We start from the raw sequence: 24,281 nt of genomic DNA, 5'->3' as shown, positions 1-24,281 counted from the left end.
GGGCACAGGCTTCAGCCTAGAGCCCAAGTCCTGCCCCTTTGGCCCCACTGCTCAGATGGAGCCCCTGTTATGAAGTAGCCAGTGTTCCCCGGTGCTGATCACTCCCACTGGGCTCCAAGTACTCTTGAACCCCTCTCGGAAAAAAAACGAGAGAAAGAAGGGAGACCGTAAAAAAGAAACGCAGAAAGAGTCAAAGGGAAGAGAAGGCAGGCAACCAACTTTGTAACGATACTCATTCCTTTATTATCGACTGTGTTAATTTGAACAGGGCTGGGGCCTGCAGGCTGCTGGCAGCATTGAGCTGCAGGTGCATTTCAGCTTGACAGAGAGATCTCATCCTAAGCCAAGGAGACAGAGGGTAATGTTTTATATATATATTTATATATTACATATGTCCTGTATCATCAGCTGTATAGAGTGAAAAGAATGGGCCACTGCCTTGTTAATCACTGTCCTAAATAAAGACCATAGCAATAGTTATGGAAATTTGGTCCTAATCAAGGCCCTTACTTTGTCAACCAAGTGTTGGATACATCAAAAGGAAAAGAAGAGAAAGAGAGATGGAGAGACTGAGATCCACCAACCCCAGTGGCCCTGTTCCCAGCATATCTTACACGGAGTGTAAAGTGTCCCCTGTGGAGGTAAACACACACACACATAAACACGCACACACACACACATACACAAACTGCAGGCAGGAGCTCCTCCTCTGACCACACCTTGGGCCCAGCCCTCCAACTGAGGGTGGGGAAGTTGGGTACATTGTGCTATAAGACTGTAAGGGGTCAAGTGAGCAGACAATGCAGAGTCGATGTGTCCAAGTGATGAATAAGGGTAACACGTGAGGCTTCATCCACAAACAAGAAAGAGATCACTGGGAGAGGCTGCTCAATGCAGGCCTGGAGGTCCCTCTGCGCCCAGGCCACCTGGAAAATTTCTACACGCCACTCTTATCCTAGCCACAGCCGAATCTCTGATCTGAATCCTGAGTCTCAAACCATCTTCTGGGCTCTGTTGAAAAATGTTGTTTCCTTGAAGGACAGGAGACAGTGGAAAATGAATGGCCCAACCACCTGGCGTCATAGTTACAGCAGCAATGACAGCATCATTGACGTAAACCAAACCACAGTTTGGTCCTCAGGGCAGAAACTGAGCTGTGTCCAAGAAGGGTTCATTTCCTGATGGAAAGAGAATAACCAGGTAGCCACTTCCCACCGCCACCTCCCACACACCAGATTTCAGGCAGCCCTGTCAGCTTCATGCCTTTCCCCAGTGACTAAACTCCTCATATTCTAGTAACTGGAGACTCCATATTGGGTCGTTTTTCAGTCCCAAACTATGTGTTTTCATTCATGACTACCTCTTCATTCTTCCACCAAAATATACACTTAAAAGGTAAGTCAATGACAATTAATCTTTCTTTTTGGTAGAAATTTACCCGAGATACCTGGAGACATCTTGGGATGTCACAAAAGTAAGTGAGAGGATTTCCTTAGGGACCAATTTGCACAATGCTGAAGGGTCAGTCTTGTCAACAAAACAGTGCCCAACAAATGTGATTCAGGAACAGGGGCAATGGGCAGAGTTGGCAGGTTGTGCCTGGGTCTCCGTCTCCTGTGCTCCATGAGCGGGGAGAAGCATCAGATTCCGGTACCTTTCTTTAGCCAGAGGGAGGACACTGATCCTCCCACTAGTAGCAGGGATACAGGCAGCTGCAGGGAATGATGAGGGCTGGAAGCAGCAACATCTCAAAGATGGAGAGTTGGCCTGATTCCTTGTCGGCCAAAGTGACTTCTCAGAGGGAACGGAAACAAATGGACGTCCCTTGATGACTGTCCACACTGTCTCTATTACTATTCCATGTCCCGGAGGTCCCGAGGAGGCAGCGACTGATCGGTTCACAGTTCCCTTCCCCGAGTTGGGAAGGTGGGTAGGAAACAGTTCAGGAAGCCATGAGTTCTTGCCAAAGCTGAAAAGCATGGGCTGCGCAGATGGGGTCACTGGAGTCCTTGGTAAGGAGCCCGAGAAGTGGAAAGAGGCTGTTTGAAGCCCGGAAAGCGGAGAGTGGGGCTCTCCCTCCACCCGAAGCACACACTCACCATCGGCAGGATGGATGTCTTCTGTCTTGTGTCCTCAGCACACATCTTCTATTTCTCTAGTCCCAGAAAGTGCTCAGCAGCTGCTCACCGGCGGCGCAGGAGATGGGAGATTCCGGGACAAGCCAGGTAGAAAAAAACACACACAGGCACCTGCGTCTTCCCTTCTGGGCGCAACTGACCGGAAGGAGAGTGAGGTCTGACTGGGGCAGCGGGGTGGGGTCTAAAGTCAAGAGGAGGAGGTGGCTGGGCGGTGAGCACGGCAGGGTCAGGCGAGGGCTCCTTTCCCACACGAACTGAGTTCCACGAATAAATAACATTAATTAAATAAAGGAGGCTAAGAGCCGGCAGATGCACGCCTGCCGGGGTCCCTCCCCCAACATACGCACACGCACATGCGCCCACACACGCACACGCACGCACGCACACCGAGCGGCAGCGAGATGAGCCAGGGTTGGCCACCCCGTCCCTGGGGGTCTGGGCCGGGGGGGACGGGGCAAGCCCGACGGAAGGTTATCACTCGTGGTCAAGCACTGTTGTGGGGCGCAGAGCAGCAGCGGCGGCCAGCGAGGCGTGTGCGGTGGGAGGTGGAGGCCGCTGAGGACTCTGGCACCTGCAGGGGTGTGGATGAGGTTGGGGGGTTGGGGGTGCAGGAAACAGAAAAAAGTGAGAACTTTTCTTTCCCTCATCCTGTCGCTGTAGGAACTCAGCCCCCATAGCCCCAATTATCAGTCTCCCTTCACACCCTTTGGGTACAACCACAACCCTCCTCAACGTCCACCAGCCCCCCACTTCCCCAACTGTGGTTTCCATGCTAAGTCCATTGCCCACTCTGACCATGATGATACTGACCAGGATCTGGACTTCCGGACTTTAGACGTGGAAGGTCTTTCCAGAAAGCTGTCCAACCGCATGAGCCTCTCCATGTGTAGTGCACGGGGGTCTTGGTCTTGGTCATGAGAGAATTCCATCTCAAAGACTGCTGGCGGGGACACATCCAACTCCAGAAACATGATGTTCTCAGCCTGTAGCGGGAATATCAGCCCAGAGGTGAGCCCTGGGCCTGATGGCCAGCATCTTCTGGGCACTTGGGGAGATAATGGGAGTAGCAAGGGTGATGAGGCAGATAGAGGAAGCAGCCGTTGCAGGCATCCACCCACCCTTTCTATTTCCCAGCTTCTTACCCTGTACCTGGGGTGGGACCCCATTGCCATGGCAACCCGAGCATACTGGCTGATCGGCCTCTTGTAGCCCACTGCAGACGTTGGCCGCTTCTTCATTTGGCTGCTATTGCTGTAGAGAAGAGGCAATATTTTAAATCAATTTCCTCTGAACACATAGGGAGAATGATATCATGAAGGATTACGTATCATTCAGGTAGTCAGGAGGCTGCACAGACTGCGAGTTCTGGAATTTGCTTCTCTTTGCTCTAATACAATCTGACAACTCAAAAGAGTAATGACACAAGAAGACATTTCTTCACTCTTGTTGCTTCAAATTTTTTCCACAGTGAAAAGGTCTGACTGAAGACTGGAATGAAGAAAGGCAATCCAATCTTATTTTAGCTGTCAGACTCACAGACTGGCTTCACATACTACAATAAACCATTAATTAGTGGTTCTGCTTTTCATTTTCTTTCATAGGTTTTAACACAATAAAATGATTAGAAACTCAGGCTCAAAATGCAAGAGCTCCAAAATAGCCAAAACAGTCTTGAAAAAGAACAAAGGGAGAAGATTCCCATTTTTCCAGTTTCAAAACTTATTGGTGGTGGCTTAGTTGCTAAGTTGTGTCCCTCTTTTGCAACCCCATGGACTGTGGCCCGCCAGGCTCCTCTGTCCATGGGATTCTCCAGGCAAGAATACTGGAGTGAGCTGTCATTTCCTCCTCCAGGGGATCTTCCTGACCCAGGGATTGCACCCGGGTCTCCTGCATTGCAGGCAACCCTGCAATTCTTTACCAACTGAGCTATAAGGGAAGCCCCTCAAAACTTATTACAACATTGTAATTCAACTATACATTAATAAAAAAATTAAAAATTACAAAGTTACAGTAATGAAGGCTGTGTGATACTGGCATAAGACATAAGGATCAATGCAACAGAATTAAGAATCTAGAAATAAACCCTTATATTTATTACAAGCAACTGATTCTCTGTAAGGGTACCAAGACTATTCAATGGGGCATGAACAGGCTCTTCAGCAAATGGCACAGATACAGCTGGATAGCCACACACACACAAAAACAAAGTTGGATTCTTCCCTTGTACCATATATAAAAAACTAACTTAAAAATTAATCATAGACTTCAATGTAAGTGCTAAACCTATAAGACTCTTAGGTAAAACAAAGGAGTAAATCTTCATGACCTTATAAAATGGGAAAAATTATCTGCAAATCATCCATGTGATATATGAGTTGTATTTCAGTTCAGTCGCTCAGTTGTGTCTGACTCCTTGCAACCCCATGAATTGCAGCACACCAGGCCTCCCTGTCCATCACCAACTCCTGCAGTTCACACAAACTCAGATCCATTGAGTCGATGATGCCATCCAGCCATCTCATCCTCTGTCATCCCCTTCTCCTCCTGCCCCCAATCCCTCCCAGCATCAGAGTCTTTTCCAATGAGTCAACTCTTCGCATGAGGTGGCCAAAGTACTGGAGTTTCAGCTTTAGCATCAGTCCTTCCAAAGAACACCCAGGACTGATCTCCTTCAGAATGGACTGGTTGGACCTCCTTGCAGTCCAAGGGACTCTCAAGAGTCTTCTCCAACACCACAGTTCAAAAGCATCAATTCTTTGGTGCTCAGCTTTCTTCACAGTCCAACTCTCACATCCATACATGACCACAGGAAAAACCATAGCCTTGACTAGATGGACCTTTGTGGGCAAACTAATGTCTCTGCTTTTTAATATGCTATCCAGGTTGGCCATAACTTTCCTTCCAAGGAGTAAGCGTCTTTTAATTTCATGGCTGCAATCACCATCTGCAGTGATTTTGGAGCCCCAAAAAAGAAAGTCTGACACTGTTTCCACTGTTTCCCCATCTATTTCCCATGAAGTGATGGGACCAGATGCCATGATCTTCATTTTCTGAATGTTGAGCTTTAAGCCAACTTTTTCACTCTCCTCTTTCACTTTCATCAAGAGGCTTTTTAGTTCCTCTTCACTTTCTGCCATAAGGGTGGTGTCATCTGCATATCTGAGGTGATTGATACTTCTCCTGGCAATCTTGATTCCAGCTTGTGCTTCTTCCAGCCCAGCGTTTCTCATGATGTACTCTGCATAGAAGTTAAATAAGCAGGGTGGCAATATACAGCCTTGATGTACTCCTTTTCCTATTTGGAACCAGTCTGTTGTTCCATGTCCAGTTCTAACTGTTGCTTCCTGACCTGCATAAAGGTTTCTCAAGAGGCAGGTCAGGTGGTCTGGTATTCCCATCTCTTTCAGAATTTTCCACAGTTTATTGTGAACCACACAGTCAAAGGCTTTGGCATAGTCAATAAAGCAGAAACAGATGTTTTTCTGGGACTCTCTTGCTTTTTCCATGATCCAGCGGATGTTGGCAATTTGATCTCTGGTTCCTCTGCCTTTTCTAAATCCAGCTTGAACATCTGGAAGTTCATGGTTCACATATTGCTAAAGCCTGGCTTGGAGAATTTTGAGCATTACTTTACTAGCATGTGAGATGAGTGCAATTGTGCGGTAGTCTGAACATTCTTTGGCATTGCCTTTCTTTGGGATTGGAATGAAAACTGACCTTTTCCAGTCCTGTGGCCATTGCTCAGTTTTCCAAATTTGCTGGCATATTGAGTGCAGCACTTTCACAGCATCATCTTCCAGGATTTGAAACAGCTCAACTGGAATTCCATCACCTCCACTAGCTTTGTTTGTAGTGATGCTTTCTAAGGCCCACTTGACTTCACATTCCAGGATGTCTGGCTCTAGATGAGTGATCACACTATTGTGATTATCTTGGTCGTGAAGATCTTTTTTGCACAGTTCTTCTGTGTATTCTTGCCACCTCTTCTTAATATCTTCTGCTTCTGTTAGGTCCATACCATTTCTGTCCTTTATTGAGCCCATCTTTGCATGAAATGTTCCCTTGGTATCTCTAATTTTCTTGAAGAGATCTCTAGTCTTTCCCATTCTGTTGTTTTCCTCTATTTCTTTGCATTGATCGCTGAGGAAGGCTTTCTTATCTCTCCTTGCTATTCTGAGTTGTATTTAGAATCTATAAATAACTCTTATAAATCAACAATAAAAAGACAAATAATCCAGTTTAAAACTGGACAAAGGATTTGGATAGCCATTTCTCCAAAGAAAATATATAATCACCAATAAGCACATGAAAAGATGCTCAACACTATTAGTTATTATGAAGATGCAAATCAAACCCACAGTGAGATACCACTTCATGATATCTCATTGGCTACTAGGATAAATATAATCCTGGAAAACAGATAATAACACATGTTGATGAAGATACAGAGAAATTGGACCCTCCAGGCATTGTTGGTGGGAATATAATATGATGCAGCCTCTTTGCAAACAGTATAGCGGTTCTTCAAAAAGTTAAACATGGAGTTACCATATGACCTGGTACTTCCATTACTAGAGGTACATAGTCAAGAAAACTGAAAGCATATGCCCTACAAAAACTCATACATGAACGATCAAAGAAGAATTATTCATAATAGCCAAAAAGTAGAAATAACCCAAATGACTATTCATTTATGAAAAATAAACAAAATGTGGAATATCATAGAATGGAATATTATTCAGCATCAAAAAGGAATGAAGGACTGATGCATGCTACAACGTAGAAGAACCTTGAAAACGTTTTACCAAGTGAAAGATAGTAGATATAAAAGACCACATGTTGTATGATTCCATTTATACGAACTATCTGGAATAGGCAAGTCCATAGGGACAGAAAGTGGATAGACTGATGGTTTTCTAGGGATGGGGACACTAGGGAGCAAATGGGTTTAAGGTTTCTTTTTGGAGTGATGAAAATGTTCTGGAATTCGACAGTGGTATTGTTATATAACTGTGAATATACTAAAATCCACTGAATAATATACTTTAAAATGGTGAACTTTATGTATAGTTTATATCTCAATAAAGCTATTACTTATAAAACAAAACTCAGGCTTTGCTTTTAAAACATGCATATTCTTTGACCCAAATTCCCATTCCTAGGCATTTCCCTATGGAAATAATCAGAGATGGGGTCAAAAATTGGGGATGTTTGCTACAATATTATTTACAAGTACAAACAATTAGAAACAAACCAAATGTGCACCAGAATGGACAAGTTAAATTATTCAGTCATGTGAAGGAATATTATGCAGTCATATTGTTTTTCGCTTTATATAGCCATGAAAAGATTTCTATAACATATTAAGTAAAAAAGCAAATAAAAAGATGAAATTTGTTTTGATTTTAAAGACGTGTGTATACATGTGTGGATGCTTAGAAAGAAGTTTGGATATTCAATGAATGTTAATAGTAATTGTCTTTGGACGGTTTTACAATTTTTAAAATGTATAAGTTTATATCTAATGAGTTATTTCAAATACTCAGAAAAGCACAGAAAATAATATACATCTGTTTACCTACCATCCAGTTTTGCTAAATCTTAACATTTTGTTATACTTAATACCAAATTTTTTGAGAAGTAAAATGTAGGCACAGTTTTTAAGACTTTCCTTCTCCAGAAGTAATCCCTCTCTTGAATTTGGTGATTATTAATGTCAGGCATGTTTTAATATTTATATATGTATATATTCATAAACAATATGTATAGTATTATATGCCTATTTCTAAATTTTGTACTATATAGTACAGATACATTTTTTGTGTGCCCAAATATGTCTTTTATATTTATCCATGCTGCTCTAGATTAGATGATTACAGTTTAACTATATTGATTATCTTAAGGTTTCAATATAGCATTTTATGTTTTTTATATGTTCTCTTGTTGATGGACATCTAGGTCAATTCCTTTTTCTCTCTCCCTTTCTATTTAACACAGTGCTATTGTAAAGACTGCTGTATGTATAGGTATCTTTAAGTATATATTCAACAGTTTCTTTGGGGTATATACCCAGGAATGGAATGGTTCCAACGTGCATCTTCAGTTTTACTAGATATTGCCAAAGTGGCTATATACCTACAAGAAAGTTCCCATTGCTTTATATCCTGGCCAACTCACAGTATGTTAGACTTTTTATACTCTCAGCAACTTAATGAGTGTGAGGTATTTGATTATTCAAAACAAATAAAAATAGGAAAGAAAACAAGACAGTTATTTCCACTAAAAAATTAACAGGGTTTAGAGTCAGGCAGATCCAAGTTTGAATGCTGGCTCTACCCCTTAGGCTTTGTTACCTTGGGAAGCAGCTTATTATCCCTGAGCTTCAGATATCTCATCACCATCCTACAGAACTGCTGAGATTTAACAAGACAAGCACGTAGCACAATACACCACAAGGGCTCAATACGTGGCAGCTGTGATGATTATTTATTCTCAGCTCCACTTGCTAATTTCAAACAGGGATACGAACGAGCAATGAAAAAAGCCAGAAGGCAGACAGAAGATAGAAGAGAAGAAAAAACAGGCTGAGTAACTCAGAGACAGGACATTCTGTCCTTGACTAGGAGAACAAGCCGTGCAGGACCTGACAACAATGCCAGCCTTCTGCCACAGCAAGCAGTGAAAAACCACAGTCTCGGGTTTTATCTTAAAGAATGCTGGATTCCACTTGGGGTTCCCCCCAACCCCTCTTCATAGATGAGAAGGAAGGAAGGAGGAAGCTGTAGAAGCCCCAGCTTGCTCTGCTGCTGTGGACCCTCTGAGAGGCGGGGAGGCAGCTTTTGGCGGAGAGGAGCAGGAAAATCAGTAAAATAATAGCTTATCATTTATAAGGTGCATCTCTGCATCTCATTCAAACTTTACAACTTCCTGAGGTTCAGATGGGACAGAAAAGGAGACTGAGGCTCAGAAAAGTGAAATGCCTTGTGCGCCCAAGGTCATACAACTAGAAAGAGACTGGGAACTGAACTTTCCCAAATGCTCCTTTTAGATGCCATGCTGTCTTTCAGGAGCACACACACAACTGTCTGGGCCTCAGCGTGCCTCGAAGGCTGCAGGCTCTGGGAACAGGACAAGCAAACAGGGCTGGATGAGCAGAGCCGTGGATCAGTGTGAATTGGCAGCCTGACCCAGTAAAGATGCCAGGGCTATTCTGGGTGGCAGGAGGGAAGAAGGGGGTGGGGGAGGGGAGACTGTAATTGGGACACCAAACTTCCATCTCCTCTCTCTCTGCCCCAGGCCTACTTTCCATGATTGATCCCTCTATAGTAAGCAGGTTGTGGCTGACAGCCCAGAATGGAGGCCTGGCTCTGGAGTATCCACCCCTCCCGAAAGAAAGCCACAGCAGTTATCCTGTGCTTAGTAGATCCTCAGAGTTCTCTTAGGACCCTCTCTCCACATAGCTTCTATCACAAGATTATATATATTCTCCCCTTAATATTAAAAATATCAGTCCCATCTCAGAGGCTGATCCCAATCTCATTGCCAGCTGTCTGCTCACCATACCTTTCTTCTATTCTGAAAACCAGCAGCCAACATCACAGGGTGTGTTTTCTCATTCCACGTCCTTTACAAGCACCCACCACAGCAAATCTGACTTTCTCCATGGTCGATCAGGTGCCCCCGTCCCGGTAGGTCAGCTGTCCACCTTGCAGCATCCCTTGGCTCATCTGAACCGCCCCACCCCCTTCCCACGCCCCCTCCACATGGCTCACCGCCTGCCTGGGAAGGCAAAAACTTCTCCTTGTTTCAGATTCTTTTTCAGTTTTCACAGGCCTGGGAATAAATCTAGGGACTCAACCCAGAGCTGAGAATGTTCTGACTGAGGTAAACTTTGCCTCTGTAACAAAACCAGCTTAACCTTCTATCCTTATTCTGTTTAGAGCAGGGAATGCTCTCTCTAAACTTGGAGGCAGCCTGATTTAAAAATCAAAATCTAAAACAAAAGCAACAAGTCAAACTGTCCTTCTAAGGCACTTGTAAGGGATGATGACAAACTGGTTTCTCTGGAGTCCCCCAAATCGTCATGTTGGCTTATTTGTATGACAGCAATCATTTATGGACCATCTCTTCTGTGCGAGGTAGTGGCCTAGAACAGCCCTCCACCTCCCCAACACACACAGATACACGCGCATTATTTCACTTCAATCTTGACAGTCCTGCAGGGACTTTTGTTTCATCATCCTGACTTTGCAGGTGAAGAAACTTGGGTTCAGAGAAGTTAAGAAACCTTCTCAAGGCAGAGCAGGGACCAGAATTCCAAATGTTCTACATCCCAAATCCAGTCTCTTTCTACTGCGCCATGACACTCTGAAAAGAATCTAGAGTGGCCAGGAATGCAAAGAGCAAAGGGCTAAAGTTACAAATAGAATTTTTGAACCGCAAACCATGGGCTATAGATATACAAATATACAACCAAATATAGATGCCAAATATACAACCCTTAGAAGACAGTTGTATATAAATACAATTAAAAATAAAGTCTATTATGAGAAGCCAAACATAAAAGGTCCTACTTGTAAAACTGTGATGGTTGAAGGTGGCTGCCAAGATTTTCTTTGCAAAGTAACTTTAACCAAAATTATTTGCGATTGTGGAACAGACCTCACCTGAAGTTACTGTATATCAGCGAGAGACAGTGGAGGAAGAAAAAAAAAAAAAAGGGACAGACAACAGACTTCCAAAATAAGTTGATATGAGTGTGTTTCAAGAGCTCCCCAACAATAACTCCTTGTTTTAGAAAGAAGCGCAGGGAAGAGTGTGGGGGTAGATGCCTGCAACTAGAGGAGGAGAGGAAATGTTTTTCCCAGCAAAAGCTTTCTAGAGGGACAGCATGACTTTAGGTAATTTTTTTCCAACAATGCTTTTGTCCTCTCATTTTGAGCAGCTTTCAGTGTCTCATCCCCAGAACACCACAGGCCAAAGTGAATCAGAATACTCCACAGGTGAATTGAGCAAACAGGACAGTGCCTTCATTAGTTAAATATATTTGGGGACAGAAGAGGTTTTCAGCCCTGATCCAGTTATACTGCAAACAGTGGGACCCAGTCCTCCCAGAGAGGCAGCTTGTTCCACAGTCTCAGGCCCCAGAGCTCCCTGAAATGGGGGAAGCTGCATCCAAGGCCCTCCCCTCTCTGGCTCTGAAAGGAGGGGCTTAGGGCACAGATCCAGGCCAGTGACTCTGACACCAGGATGCTACCCTGGGGCGCTCTGTGCTGACTCATTATCTCACTTGGGAATTTCAATTAGGAGGAAAGCGTTTTTACTTTAACCACCAACTGCTGTGGAAAAAAAATTGCTTTCATAAAAATCTTCCTAGATCTGTAACTACTTCTCTGTTGTATTTTTGTGGTTTTTTAAAAAGTTCTGAGATAAATATTATTTATTGCAGTTATCAGACAATGGACAGGTGACATTAAAAAAGAAAATAATTTGGAGCAGTAATTCAGAATAGCATGTAGTTGACTACCTGGTATTTATTAACAAGTCTTTTTGAAGTAATTTATTTATTGGAATTTTTTCTTAAATAAATCTATAATACCTGTTTATATCAACCGTATTTAAGTACAGTGGAGAACACTGGGATGTCACAATTGCCTTAATACTTTTTACCCTTACCCAGATTATTTTCTACACAAAATATATACTCTGCATTCCGAAGAGGTACATACAGATTCTGTATGAAATAGCATGGTTAAACTGTGAATATACTTAACCGTAACTTTGAAAAAGCTTGTGAAAGTATTTATATGTTTACAATTTTAATATAAAATTTTATGGGAACACAGTCCATTTGGGATCCAGTCAGAAAGCTGCCAACGGAGACATACAAATGCAGGCCGGTAAACAACTATACAGATTTAAGCCAACAGGGTATGTACACTGGTTCTTCCCAAAAAGTTATGGAAATGAAAACACTACAGAGTAAGCTAAAGCAAGCAGCTTTTGAGGAATGAGCCAAATTTTTAGGCTTTCCAATGACAAAGAAAACACTGAATCTTTCTCTCTTTGCCTTACTAGGCTGCTGCTGCTGCTGCTGCTAAGTGACTTCAGTCATGTCCAACTCTGTGCGACCCCATAGACAGCAGCCCACCAGCCTCCTCTGTCCCTGGGATTCTCCAGGCAAGAATACTGGAGTGGGTTGCCATGTCCTTCTCCAGGTGCTTTACTAGGCAGGAGAGGGAATAAATCAACAGTAAGCAAAGATATCAAGTAGAGGACTTCTATTTTACAAGCTGTTACTGGTATCTATTCTAAATATTATTTAACATGTGCTATTTTAAGATAGCTGTTTTAATTTTTTAAAGTCTGTGTATGGTTTTTCAGTGTACGCACACCACTTTATTTTTGCAAAAAGAGAAGTTATTTTAAAAGTTTAAAAAATTTTTAAAGTTATTTGAGTATAAGGAAGAAAGTAAACTTAAAAAAAGTAGAATAAAGAATGGAAATTCATAAACATTAAGCAGAAAGTGTATTTTAGCTTCAGGCAAAGTACCACCATGCTTTGAAGTCTGGATTGTGCGTTTAGGCAGTCAAGTAAAAATTGCAGGGACAATGTTTTGAGAAACGAATAAACTCCTCTGAAGCATGAAATTTTAAAAACTCAAATCAAGATCCCTTTTCAGCTCCAGATTAAACGAAGAGGCATGATGATTAAATGCAATGCACCATCACAGGTGGGCCGGTACGGGTGGGGAAGAATTGCCTTAATGGATATTATTGAGCTAACTGGCTAAAATTGAATATTGTTTGTTGTGTATTCGTCTGGTGTCAATACAGAATTTCCTGAATCTGATCACTGTACTGTGGTTATGTAAGAGAATGTCCTCGTTCTTAGGAAATATGGGTAAAGGGTTGACTGTCTGCAACTTAATCTCAAATTGTTGGGGGCAGGGGATTAATCAAGCAAGATGTGGCAAGATGCTAACAACTGGGGAGTTTTGGTGAAAGGCACATGGGAATTCTTTGTATTATTCTTGATTTTCAAAATTAAAAATTCAAATATAAATCAACTATACCCCAGTAAAAACATTTTTAAATAAAGTTAGCCAGTAAGGGTAAAAAAAAAACCAACATACCTTTTCAGAGCTTCTCTCATCCATCTCTGTCTAATGTAAAGAAATTCCTCTACCTACAAATTCACCTCAAGAACTTTGTAAGCACAAAATAACCTTACAAAACCTCACCAGCATCTTCCTCCAGTAGACGGCAATGAAACAGTAGTTTCTGAACCTAGCTTCCCAGAATCAGCTGGAGGCTTTGAAAAACCAATTAAAAAAAAAAGTCCTGGGATCCACCCATAAGACCCCTTAAATCAGATTCTCTGGAGCCCAGCTCAGAGGTGATTCTAGGTGCAGCCAGGGTGAAGAACATCTGCAATAAACGATATACTACTACTGGTCTCCACTTAGATTGGAAAGGTAGATTTTAACTCCAAACTGACACCATTGAAAAGTCCTTTACTCGTGAACTGGCTGCTTACCAACTTACTCATGGGGTATGTATGTCAAGATTGGTTCTTCCCAAAGAGTAATGGAAATGAAAACACTGCAGAGTAAGCTAAAGCAAGCAGCTTTTGAGGAATGAGCCAAATTTTTAGGCTTCCCAATGACAAATAAAACACTGAATCTTTCTCTTTCTCTAGGCTAGGAGATGCAATAATTCAACAGTAAGCAAAGATACTGATTGCACGACTTGGGCAGGATCATCCCTTCAGAAACTAGGCAAATCAAGTAGGGAATCATGCTCCAGTGAGGAGTTATGGATCTCTAAAATTAGCTTCCCACTCCAGCTTTGGGGAGACTCTTGCCCTAACTTGGTATTAATATTCCTAGGATAGATAAAGAATTGCCAGGGAAGTGCACTGGTGTCCTGCCTCTGGAGCACCCCTGTACACAGATTTTCAATGAAGGGACAGTGGTTCAGCTGGGTGAGGCAGTCACTCGGCTGGGTGTGCCTGTCCAGTCTTGTTCTTCACAGCCACCAGCAGAGGGAGCTGCACACCCAGCCAAGGATGCAAACTAAGAGCCAGGACGTGGAAACAGGTGGAAATGCTGAATCACCCAGCTGAGTAAGGCTACAAAGACCTCACCTGTCTATTCTTTCTTGATCTTTTCCTTTTCTGTATTCCTCACTGGACTGTGAGCTCTGACTGTGTCTTATTGACCTTCTGTCTGCAGAGTCTCCCACAGTGTCTGACACACAGTAAGTGCTTGGCAATATTATTTATTGATGCTGTTTTGGGCATCTGACAAACGAATCTTCATCAGACTGGCCAAATGTTAGCCAGCTAGTATTTTCTGGACCAACGAGACACTGTATTTAACGTTCCTTCCTTCATGGAGATCCCTGTATTTGGTCCTGAAAAAACCCATCCTCCATCTCCCCCAAGCGCCTGGCCACCCCCAACCAGGGGTGAGCTTGAGAGTCCCTAGGCCCAGACAGCGGGACGGGAGACTCACGCTCCACTAGGAACAAGGGGCTGGAACTTCCACTGCTCCTCCTCGCAGTCTAGGAAAAGCCGGTTCATGATCTTGTTCTTCTCCTCTGGGGGAATGAAGTTCTCGATGATCAGGTACCTGGGAGCAGGAATGAGGTAGAGATGGGGGTTTGGGGAGTGAGACCACGCAGTGTAGGTGAAGGTTGCAAGAGAAGAGACAAGCAAGACACAAAGAGGCAGAGGGAACAGAGAAAATGGAAAAACCAAAAAGTCGGGGGGAGGGGGTCCCTAGAGAAACAATAGAGCCTGGAAATCAGTTTCTCAAGCAAAGATTATAGACTCAGGGCCTTAGGAGTTACCTCTGGGCAACACCCAGCATGCACTTTACAAGGTTCATCTAATGCAGGCAGAGGACAGAAAGGAGAAACCAGGACGTAGAAGATACTCCAATGGGTCCCTCCCCCACCCATTCCTTCCATTCCTTCCATTCCTATGGGTCATGGACATGGGCGAGGAGACAGAACTGAAGCCTTCAGGAAAGAGAGGAGCCTGTCAGGGAGAGGCCCGGAGCCTGAGAGATGGCTGTGCGGGCCCCAGCTGGGAAGAGAAGGGGCCCTACTTGAGCTTGAGTTCCCGGGTCTGCTCATTCTGCGCCTCCTCCAGGTCCTGCCGCACCCGGATGTACTCATCGTGCTGGTCCTGGATCTCCGCCTTCACCGCCTGCAGCTTGGCGTAGAGCTGGCAAGGGAAGGTGCAGCTCAGAGGCGGTACGGAGTGGCACCCAACGAGGCTCGACTCCCGCAGCCTGCAGGCTCAGGGTCCACCAGCTCAGTCCAGGATGAGGCCAGGGTCCCCGGGTGATGTCCCTCCATCCATCAGGTCGGGTTATTTTAAGGGCTGCCTCATCCCTCCTACACCGCTCACTCTCAGCTGCTGTCCACATCGTGCAATGCTCAAGTTTGATGGGACCTGGGGACCCTTCTGGTCCAACACCCTCTTTTTATAGACAGGAAACTCAGGCACAGATTTGCTCAAGGTCACACACAAGGTGCAGAAGAGCCTGAATCAGGACCCGAGTATCAGGACTACTGGTCCAGGGCTCAGGGGAGCCTCAGCCAGTTTGCAAGGTGGCTCATCCCACTCCAGCCTCTCCAGTGGCTCTCAAAAGGAGGGGTGTGGGGAGGGCAACCCCGACCCCATTGTCTGTCCCACTCCTAACACACCGCGAGGTATGGAAACTGGAAACTGCCGCTGGAGCTGGGCCTCTGCCGGGCCTGCTCTGGAGCAGCCACCTCAGCAATCTAAGGGCTTTCCAGGCTCTTCCAGAATCCAGGCTGGAACCTGTGGCTTCCTGCCCTAGGCCCTCAGCTCATGCGCATGCCAGTCCCTGGCCATGGACCTCATCTCTGGAGGGCCTTGTGCTTCCTCTCTGAGCTCTCCCGGGCTCAAGTCTCCACTCCCCTGGCCTGTTCAGTCCCTGACTATCCAAACGGTGACTCACTGGTGACACCGAAGGGCAGGGGCAAGTGACCCATGACCATGACGGCAGCAACCCTGCAGAGTGGAAGTGAAAGCATTCCCAGCCTCTCAAGCCCCTCCTGAAGCAAGAGAAAAGGTTCTATTCCACCCAGACCCCTGCATCCCCTGGCTCCTCACCCCAGCACCCAGGCAATGTAACTCAAGGGGTCAGCGGTTCAAGCAAAGTGGGGAGGGGTCGCTAAAGTACAACCTGCCTTGGGCAGGTGACAGCCAGGCCCTCACACACACCCAGACCCAGGGTCCTGCTGTGGCAACTTACCTTCTTGAGTTTCTTGGTTTTGACCTCCACCTCCTGCTGCAGGGACGTGTAGGTGCCCCGGAGCTCCATGGTCTCCTCGTCCCGGAGCATCATCTCTTGCTGCATTTCCCGCTCACGGCGTTTCTAGGCCGGGGCAGGGGACAGGGCTCAGAGGAGCAGCACATACCAGCAAGACCCAAGGGAGCTCTGCCTGTCATGGAACCAGGCTCCGTAGTGGCCACAGGAGCCAGGAGGACACAGAGAGGTTCTCACACCCCAGGTCCTTTGCTCCTACCCCATCCTCAGTGGAGGCCTCTCTGGACCTTCTTCCCAGCTCACAGGGCCATGCTTTTGCAGGCACTGCCCCACATGGAAGGAGACCCCGCTCCTAACCGCTGGGGCTTCCAGGGGTGTCGACCACATCCACTGATGCCCAAGTACTGGCTTTTCAGCTGTCTCAGCCTTTCCTGTGTAGTATCACAGCTGATGGGTAAGACCAACAAACTGTGGTTCTTGATGCTTTCGGAAACAGTTGGTGAAGAACTCACACCTTTGTGGAAGGTTTGAGAATTAGGACCAGGTGCCCTGTCGAAGCTGATATCATGGAGAGCCAGCACCTGGGCGGGTGGACCCACAGGATGCAGAGCGTTAGGTTCTCAGCCCTGTAATTCCAGGGACCCTGAGTTCATGATGACTCACTGCCCTCAGCCCCCCAGACCTGACCTGAAGGCCATGCACCCCCCCAGGGACCTGAAGCCCCCAGCCCCACCTGCTCGGCAATCTCCTGCCTCTTTAGTTCGAGCATCTTCTGCTGCTCGTTGGTGTGATCCATGATGTTCCTGCCCCCGATGAGCAGCTTGCTCTCCATGGCCTGGGGACACAGAGGGGTGAAGAGATGGGTTTTCAAAGGGCCAGAGCAGCCCCAGCTTGAGAGGTTTGGCTTCCCTGCCCTTCAGGGTGGGAACAGAAGATATGTCCCAGATGGGGGCTCATGACCCTCACTTCTTGGTGAAGTGAAGTTTTCCCCTCTAGCCTCGTGGGCCCTAGCACAAGGCTCCCATTGTTAGCAAGACCATTAGGTGAGACAAGGCAGGGAAGCCCTCAGAGAATACAGGGCACCTGATCTGTTTGCTTTGGACACGGATGGAAGGCTGGTTCATCATGCCCGGGGAAGGGAATGCGGGCGGCGATCTAACCCTGGCAACCAGGACAAGCTGGTGTTCAGGAAGCAGGGAGATGCAGGATACAGTCTCTGGGCAGCCTGGCCCTTTAGCTAACTGGCTCCTGACTCAGGAAGGGGGCTCTCATTCAGGCAGCAGGAAGGGGTCTGCTCTTCAGCTGGAAAACAGAAGAAAAGACACAGGGAGAAGACTCCCCAGCACTGAAGGGCATTTGGGGCCCCAGAAGCAGCCGGCGTTTGGAGATGGCCAGAAAGACGAGCTCCACCCATTCACTGCAAGGTCTCAGCCCAATTACCCTTCATCTCTCACATCTGTAACCCTGGGGCCACCCCTGCTCTGAGAAAGACAGCCAGCAGACATCCGTTGAGCGTTACTGGCCAAGTGCCTCCAACTTTACCCCCAGAGAGACCTCAGTCAACAAGGAAGGAAGCTGAGAGCAGCTGGCTTCAGGTCATGCAGCTGGTTAATAAAGAGGTGAACCAGTCTCCCCACTGAGCCCTGTGTGATGTGCAGCCCCTCACCTGGTGCTTGGCACAGACGTTGTGTATGTGCTCACTGAATCTGAAGCTTAAAGAATAACAGCCATGGATAAATTGTGCCAGTTGTGACTACATAAAATGCATTTTCACTGTTGCTAGTCTGAGGGTGCTGCCCAGCTGTTCTCTGATTTCATCCCAGGCCTCCTGGAAGGTTGAAATCACCTTGAGCCACCAAAAGAAACTGGCTGCCTCCCCACTGGAATTCTTCCCAGTGGAAGTTGCTGACCGACTGAGGGCTCTCAAAGCAGGGAGTGCTGGCAGAAGAGGGGAGCAGGGGGTCCCTGTATCCCATACATCATGGATGACAGAGCAGGACAGGAGTTGAAGGTGGCTTCTGGAGGGGGTCAGAGGTGGGGCTTCTCCCAAACCAGATGCTCTAGAGAAGATTCGAGTGAGGGAGGCACAGGGCCACAGCTGATGCCCTGCTTTTTTCTACCTGATTTAAAGACTGCGGATGAGGGTGGAGAGAGAAGCACAGGGCAAGGAATCAAGAGGAAGAAAACAATTCTTTTCTCCGTGCCTGCTATGTGCCAGGTGTCTCTCACACTTATTTCTGCTCATAACCCTTTAAGCAATGGATCTCAAGATTTTGGTGTACATTAGAATCACATAGGGAGCTTTTATTTTATTTTTCTCTAGGGAGCTTTTAAAAGGCTTAATGCCCAGACTACACCCTGAAAGTGTTAGTCGCTCAGTCATATCCAACTGACTCTTTGTGACCCTGTGGACTGTAGCCCTCCAGGCTCTTCTGTCCATGGAATTCTCCAGGCAAGAATACTGGAGTGAGTTGCTATTTCCTACTTCAGGGGATCTTCCCAACTCAGTGATCAAACCTGGGTCTCCTGCATTGCAGGTAGTTTCTTTACAGTCTGAGCCACCAGGGAAATCCCAGACTATACCCTACCACCAGTTAAACTGGAAATGGAGGAGGGTAGGGAGGTGGTGGGGAGAAGGCAATGGCATCCCACTCCAGTACTCTTGCCTGGAAAACCACATGGATGGAGAAGCCTGGTAGGCTGCAGTCCATGGGGTCGCTAAGAGTTGGACACAACTGAGCGTCCTCACTTTCACTTTTCACTTTCATGCACTGGAGAAGGAAATGGCAACCCACTCCAGTGTTCTTGCCTAGAGAATACCAGGGAAGGGGGGAGCCTGGTGGGCTGCCGTCTATGGGGTCGCACAGGGTCGGACACGACTGAAGCGACTTAGCAGCAGCAGCAGCAGCAGCAGGGAGGTGGTGAGGTCCAGGCATCGGTGGATTTTAAAGGTTCCCAGAGAATTTTGGGGTACAATCAAATTGGAGAATCACTGCTTTCTGCAGTCCTCAGAACCAGCATTATCTGAGAACTTGTTTGAAATGCAGAATCCCTGGCCCTCCACAGGCCTAGTGAATCAGCATCTGAGACCCCCTCCAGTAACTTGTGTGACATGCTTCAGGGACAAACTATAAGCACCATCATTTTTCTGATGAAAGCTCAGGGAGGTTAAGTAATCCATCCAAGGTCACACCATGGCTGCTGCATATAAACGGAGACTCCAGACCCAAGTCTGCTTGATTCCCAAGCCCAGGCTCTTCCTACCACACTGTGCAGTGTTTTAGGAAACAGAACCTGCTAATAGAAAAGCAGCATTTTCCAGCAAGAGGAATCATGTCTGACTACTCTACAAGAGTTCCCTCAGGGACAGAATAGATTATTCCAGTCCACGAGGAAGCCAATGGCCAGAACTTAAGAGGTTAAAATGCTCCTGGCACGGTCCTCCATCAGCAGTTACTCCATGGGGGAGGGGGAGAGGGAACAGAGAAAGGGGAGGGGAAGGAGGGGAAGGAAACAAACAGGCATCTCTCCAGGTGGAAAAATGTTCAAATGTCAGAAATCATGCAAGAAAGGGTGCACAGGGTGAAATGCCAACTTCACAGATGCCCCCAAATCCCTGCAGGTGGGAAAGAGCAGGAGAATTTCTAGGCCATGTGAAAGGACCAAAAAATGGCAGATGAGCTTCAGTTAGTTTTACATTGGGGAAAAAAGTAATCCTAAATCTTCATTAAATGATAGCTGTGAGCAGTCAGTTATAAACCACAAAAAGAGGAAAAGCGAGGAGTAATTCTCTATGGTTCCCAGAATACATTGGCTTAATATGCTGCCACAGCTAAAAAAGCCAATAGTATCTGGCCAGGTACCATCACCAAGGCTTTTTTGGAAACAAAACAAAAACCATTCTACCCTAATATAAAACCATGATGCAGCTGAATCTGGAGTACTGTGTATAGTTCTCTCACTGCATCTCTGGGGACTTGAAGGAGAGAGAAGATTCAGAAAAGGGCGGCTAAAACCATGCAAGGGCTTAAAAAAAAAAAGGACACTTTAGATGGCAAAGACAGAGAAAGCCTAAGAGAATGGACCTGGAAACTATACCATCAAAAGGTGTGAAAAGCAAACGTCTGGGCTTTTCTAATCAACCTCTGGTAGGGAGAATAAGAGCTTATACCTTGAATTTTTAGGACAAAGGGAAGTTCTTCTTTACAGAAGATAATATATTTATGGAATGTGATATCTCAAGAGTACTGGATTGAATAAGTCACAGTTCATCAAGGGATTCTGGGGACATATTTTTAACCTTTTATTGTCTTTCTCTGCTTTCAGAAAAGAAATTTCACTAATGTCAAAATAAGCACAGAAATAACAAACTGGAAAAAAATTCACATATTCTTCATCATATATATTAGCTTTTTACCCCAGATTTTTCCGTACGCACACATCATTTTTCATATCTATAGACATAGGATAAATATAAGTTTGCTGCTGCTGTTTCAGTCGTGTCCGACTCTGTGCGACCCCATAGACGGCAGCCCACCATGCTCTTCTGTCCCTGGGCTTCTCCAGGCAAGAATACTGGAGTGAGTTGCCATTGCCTTCTCCGAAATATAAGTTTATATCTTGCTATTTCCACACTATCAAATAGCTCAAGAATTTCCTGAACTAACACAACATTGTAAATCAACTATTCTCCAACAGAAATTTTAAAACAAAAGAATTTTCTGTTACTTTAATGATTGCATAATATTTGAGCTTCCCTGGTGGCTAAGACAGTAAAGAATTCGCCCGCAATACAGGAGATTCCGGTTCAATACCTGGGTCAGAAAGATCCCCTGATAAAGGGAATGGCTACCTACTCCAGTATTCTTGCCTAGAGAATTCCATGGACAGAGGAGTCATAATATTTAGAGTGGATAATTTAGAATATAAACCCCATTATAAGAAATTTTGTTTGGCTGGTTAATGTTTACAATAAACACTCTTATGCATATAATTTTTTTGGACATGCTGCTCGGCTTATAGGCTTTTAGTTCCCTGACCAGGAGTTGAACCTGGGTCACAGCAGTGAGAGTATGGAATCCTAACCACTGGACTGCCAGAAAATTCCCAATTTTTTATCTTTTAGATGATTTTCTTAGAAGGAAATTACAGAAGTGGACAAAAAGTTATAAACATTTTGTATATCTTAGAACATACTGTCAAGTTACCTTTCTAACAGTTTTACCACTTAAAACCACTGCCGGTAATAAATAATAGAAACACTTTTATTCATAGTCATGAAGTATTATCATGATTTTAAATCTGGCTTAATAATAGATATAAAATTAAAAAAAATAATAGATATAAAATTGAGTCTCCTATTTATATTCTCTGTACCTCTGTGGTAGGCTTGCAAAGGTTTGCTCTCCCCTTTTCCAACATGCTCTTTTATGCTTGCTTTTTTGTGTTTTGGTGATTTTAAAGTGAGGAGATGGACCTGACTCAAAACAATTCTTTGTTTATTCAGCCCCCACCTTCTCCGGCTACCCATACCCAGCTCAAGAAGTTGGACACAGGCAGACTTTAAGCTGCCCATCAGGCCTGGAATCTGATGCATCAGTCAAGGCTACCAGGGCCACCAAGTCCCATGGCTCCTCCCACTGCCACCCCCATGCCATGGTGCCCAGGATTGGTTTCTGTCTTGGTTCTTGCTCATCTGACTTCGTGTTAGGCCTCCTCCTTGGAACTCTGTTTCAGGGTTTTTCCCTCTGGCCAGGGCCTGGGCTCCAGGCAGAGAATTTCTGGGAGATGCCTGACTGCCCGTATCACCCTGTTCCATTCGTCCACTGCTCCTACACGTCTCTGCCTGACCCGCCAGGACCCAGCACAGACATGGTCTGAATGACAGCCGAATGTGCCTTATTGGTTTCATGCCAAGTCTTGTCCACTGGCCCAGCCTACACTGTCACTCAAGCCAGCCTGATAGAACTTGTCTTGTGCTAGAAAAGGGGGCTGGTCCTGGCACAAAAACCTGGGGGTGGGCCCCAATCCAGGTGCAGAGTCTGGGCTCCCTCTTCTCCCCAGCCTCAGTCCATCACTGCCTGCATCACCCCCATGCTCTGAGACATGTCATACGTGACTTTGGTTCTTTGCTTCGAAACAGTTTTCTGGTGGTTTTTTTCTTCTTTGCTTTTCTCATTTTTCTGAGGATACCAGTAACCATCTCCTCCTTTTCCTCAGAGATCTCTGCCTTTATCACCTAAGGAGGGCAGGGGACAAGGATGTCTCAAATCCCTAGGCCCACTTCAGGCTGGAAGGGTACAAAGCAGAATATGGGGTTTCCAGTTCCCAAGAAAAGTTCCCCAGAGCTCTTAGCTGCCCCAGTTAATGCTGCCTTTGCGATTTCTCAGGAAAAAAGAGTCCAGGTGGGTGGAGCCTGTAGACAGGGCTGGGTTTGGTTCTACTGGTTCTGAATATGTCCAGTGTAACTAAAAGGCCAGCAGAAGCTGTGGGGGCGGAAAACAGGGCAGGGAGTTGCAAGGACATGGTCTGACTTTTGTGAGAGGGGAATAAATCACCAGACAATTAAGGTGACCTCAGGGAATCATCAACCCCAATGCCCTGTGCTTCATAGAAGAGGAAACTGAGGCCCAGAGATGAAGACTTCTAAGTCTAGAACTCATAATTAAGGAGTTGGTATGTATATCTGTTGAGGCTTCCCAGGTGGTGCTAGTGATAAAAGAATCTGCCTGCCAATGCAGGAGCCGCGGGTTCAATCCCTAGGCCGGGAAGATGCCGTGGAGGAGGAACTGGCAACCCACTCCAGTATTCTTGCCAGGACAACCCCATGGACAGAGGAGCCTGGTGGGCTGCCGTCCACGGGGTTGCAAAGAGTGGGACACAAGTGAAGTGACAGCACACACACGCACATGTGTGTCCATTCCTGTACTGACTACACACTTTCCAAATAATTTCCCAATTGGATTAGGGCCTCTGCTTAGGGTATTAGAGGCAGGTCAGCTGCTATGACAATTAGCAACTTACTCACCGGAGACATAGTAACGCGTGTTTTGTTACCCAAATGTTACTGACTGGAGTGTTTCAATATTCACTTACATAACAAGTCACCTGCCACAGGCATTATTAGTTCCTGCAAAATTCTCCCAGTTAATAGCCGAGATCACCACAGGGACCAGGCCAGCCTGCAGATACAGCCTGGGATGTTCAGAAGCTGCCCTCTTCCCATCCCAGGAGCAACTGAAGTGCAAAATCAGGAGTAGAAAGGAGGCCCAGTGCTCATTAAATGCTGGTCTGGAAAACCAGCAAGGAGACAGCCAGGTGCAGCCAGCCACCTTCTGAGGAGATACCATCAAGTATGATTTTACAGAGAAGCCAAACAGGCTCTGCCTTGTGACTGCCAGCTAACCTATGACATTCTGCAAGAGACAGGAATCCTGGCTGCCATTTGCCATATGCCTGGGTTGGGTCCTTTTTGCATTTATCATCCTATTTAATCATCACAAGAACTTCATGAGATAATGAATATGATCCCATCCTCAGACAGGTGAGGTGACTAGATTACGGTTATGGAGACAGTAAATGGCAGAAGTAGTATTTAAACACCAGCCTCCTGATTCCAAGTCCTTGTGCCATAGTTTTCTCCTGGATTTGGGCAGGAAAGTGCCTTGGGGGAAAGCAGCATTTGGTCTTTGCACCTTTGCCAACTCAGGAATCATCTGGAAAGCTCAGGGCACCATTTCTTTCTCTTCCAGATGAAACAGGCGGGGTTCTGCTGAAGATGCTTCTGCCTGTGTGAGGTTCTTATGGGGGCCTCTGAGATGAGTGGGATAGGGCT

At 45.8% G+C, this 24,281-nt stretch overlaps 1 protein-coding gene across 1 annotated transcript in view; it reads right to left on the bottom strand.

The window, feature by feature from the left end:
* Nucleotides 1-219: 219 nt before the first annotated feature.
* The window catches only part of KIF3C (kinesin family member 3C), a 36,004-nt gene continuing 11,942 nt past the window's right edge, over nt 220-24,281 (bottom strand). Inside the window, exons 2-8 of the mRNA XM_040224473.1 lie at nt 17,181-17,282; nt 16,433-16,555; nt 15,254-15,372; nt 14,657-14,773; nt 3,281-3,389; nt 2,949-3,121; nt 220-2,709 (exon numbers count right to left, since the gene is read on the bottom strand). Of these exons, the coding sequence (XP_040080407.1) occupies nt 2,613-2,709; nt 2,949-3,121; nt 3,281-3,389; nt 14,657-14,773; nt 15,254-15,372; nt 16,433-16,555; nt 17,181-17,282 (840 nt within the window). The 3' untranslated portion in view covers nt 220-2,612. The remainder of the gene's footprint in view (nt 2,710-2,948; nt 3,122-3,280; nt 3,390-14,656; nt 14,774-15,253; nt 15,373-16,432; nt 16,556-17,180; nt 17,283-24,281) is intronic.

Source organism: Oryx dammah, unplaced genomic scaffold (assembly GCF_014754425.2).
Source record: "Oryx dammah isolate SB20612 unplaced genomic scaffold, SCBI_Odam_1.1 HiC_scaffold_25, whole genome shotgun sequence".
In the NCBI taxonomy this organism is placed as follows: domain Eukaryota; kingdom Metazoa; phylum Chordata; class Mammalia; order Artiodactyla; family Bovidae; genus Oryx; species Oryx dammah.
This window is presented reverse-complemented; position numbering and strand designations above follow the sequence as displayed.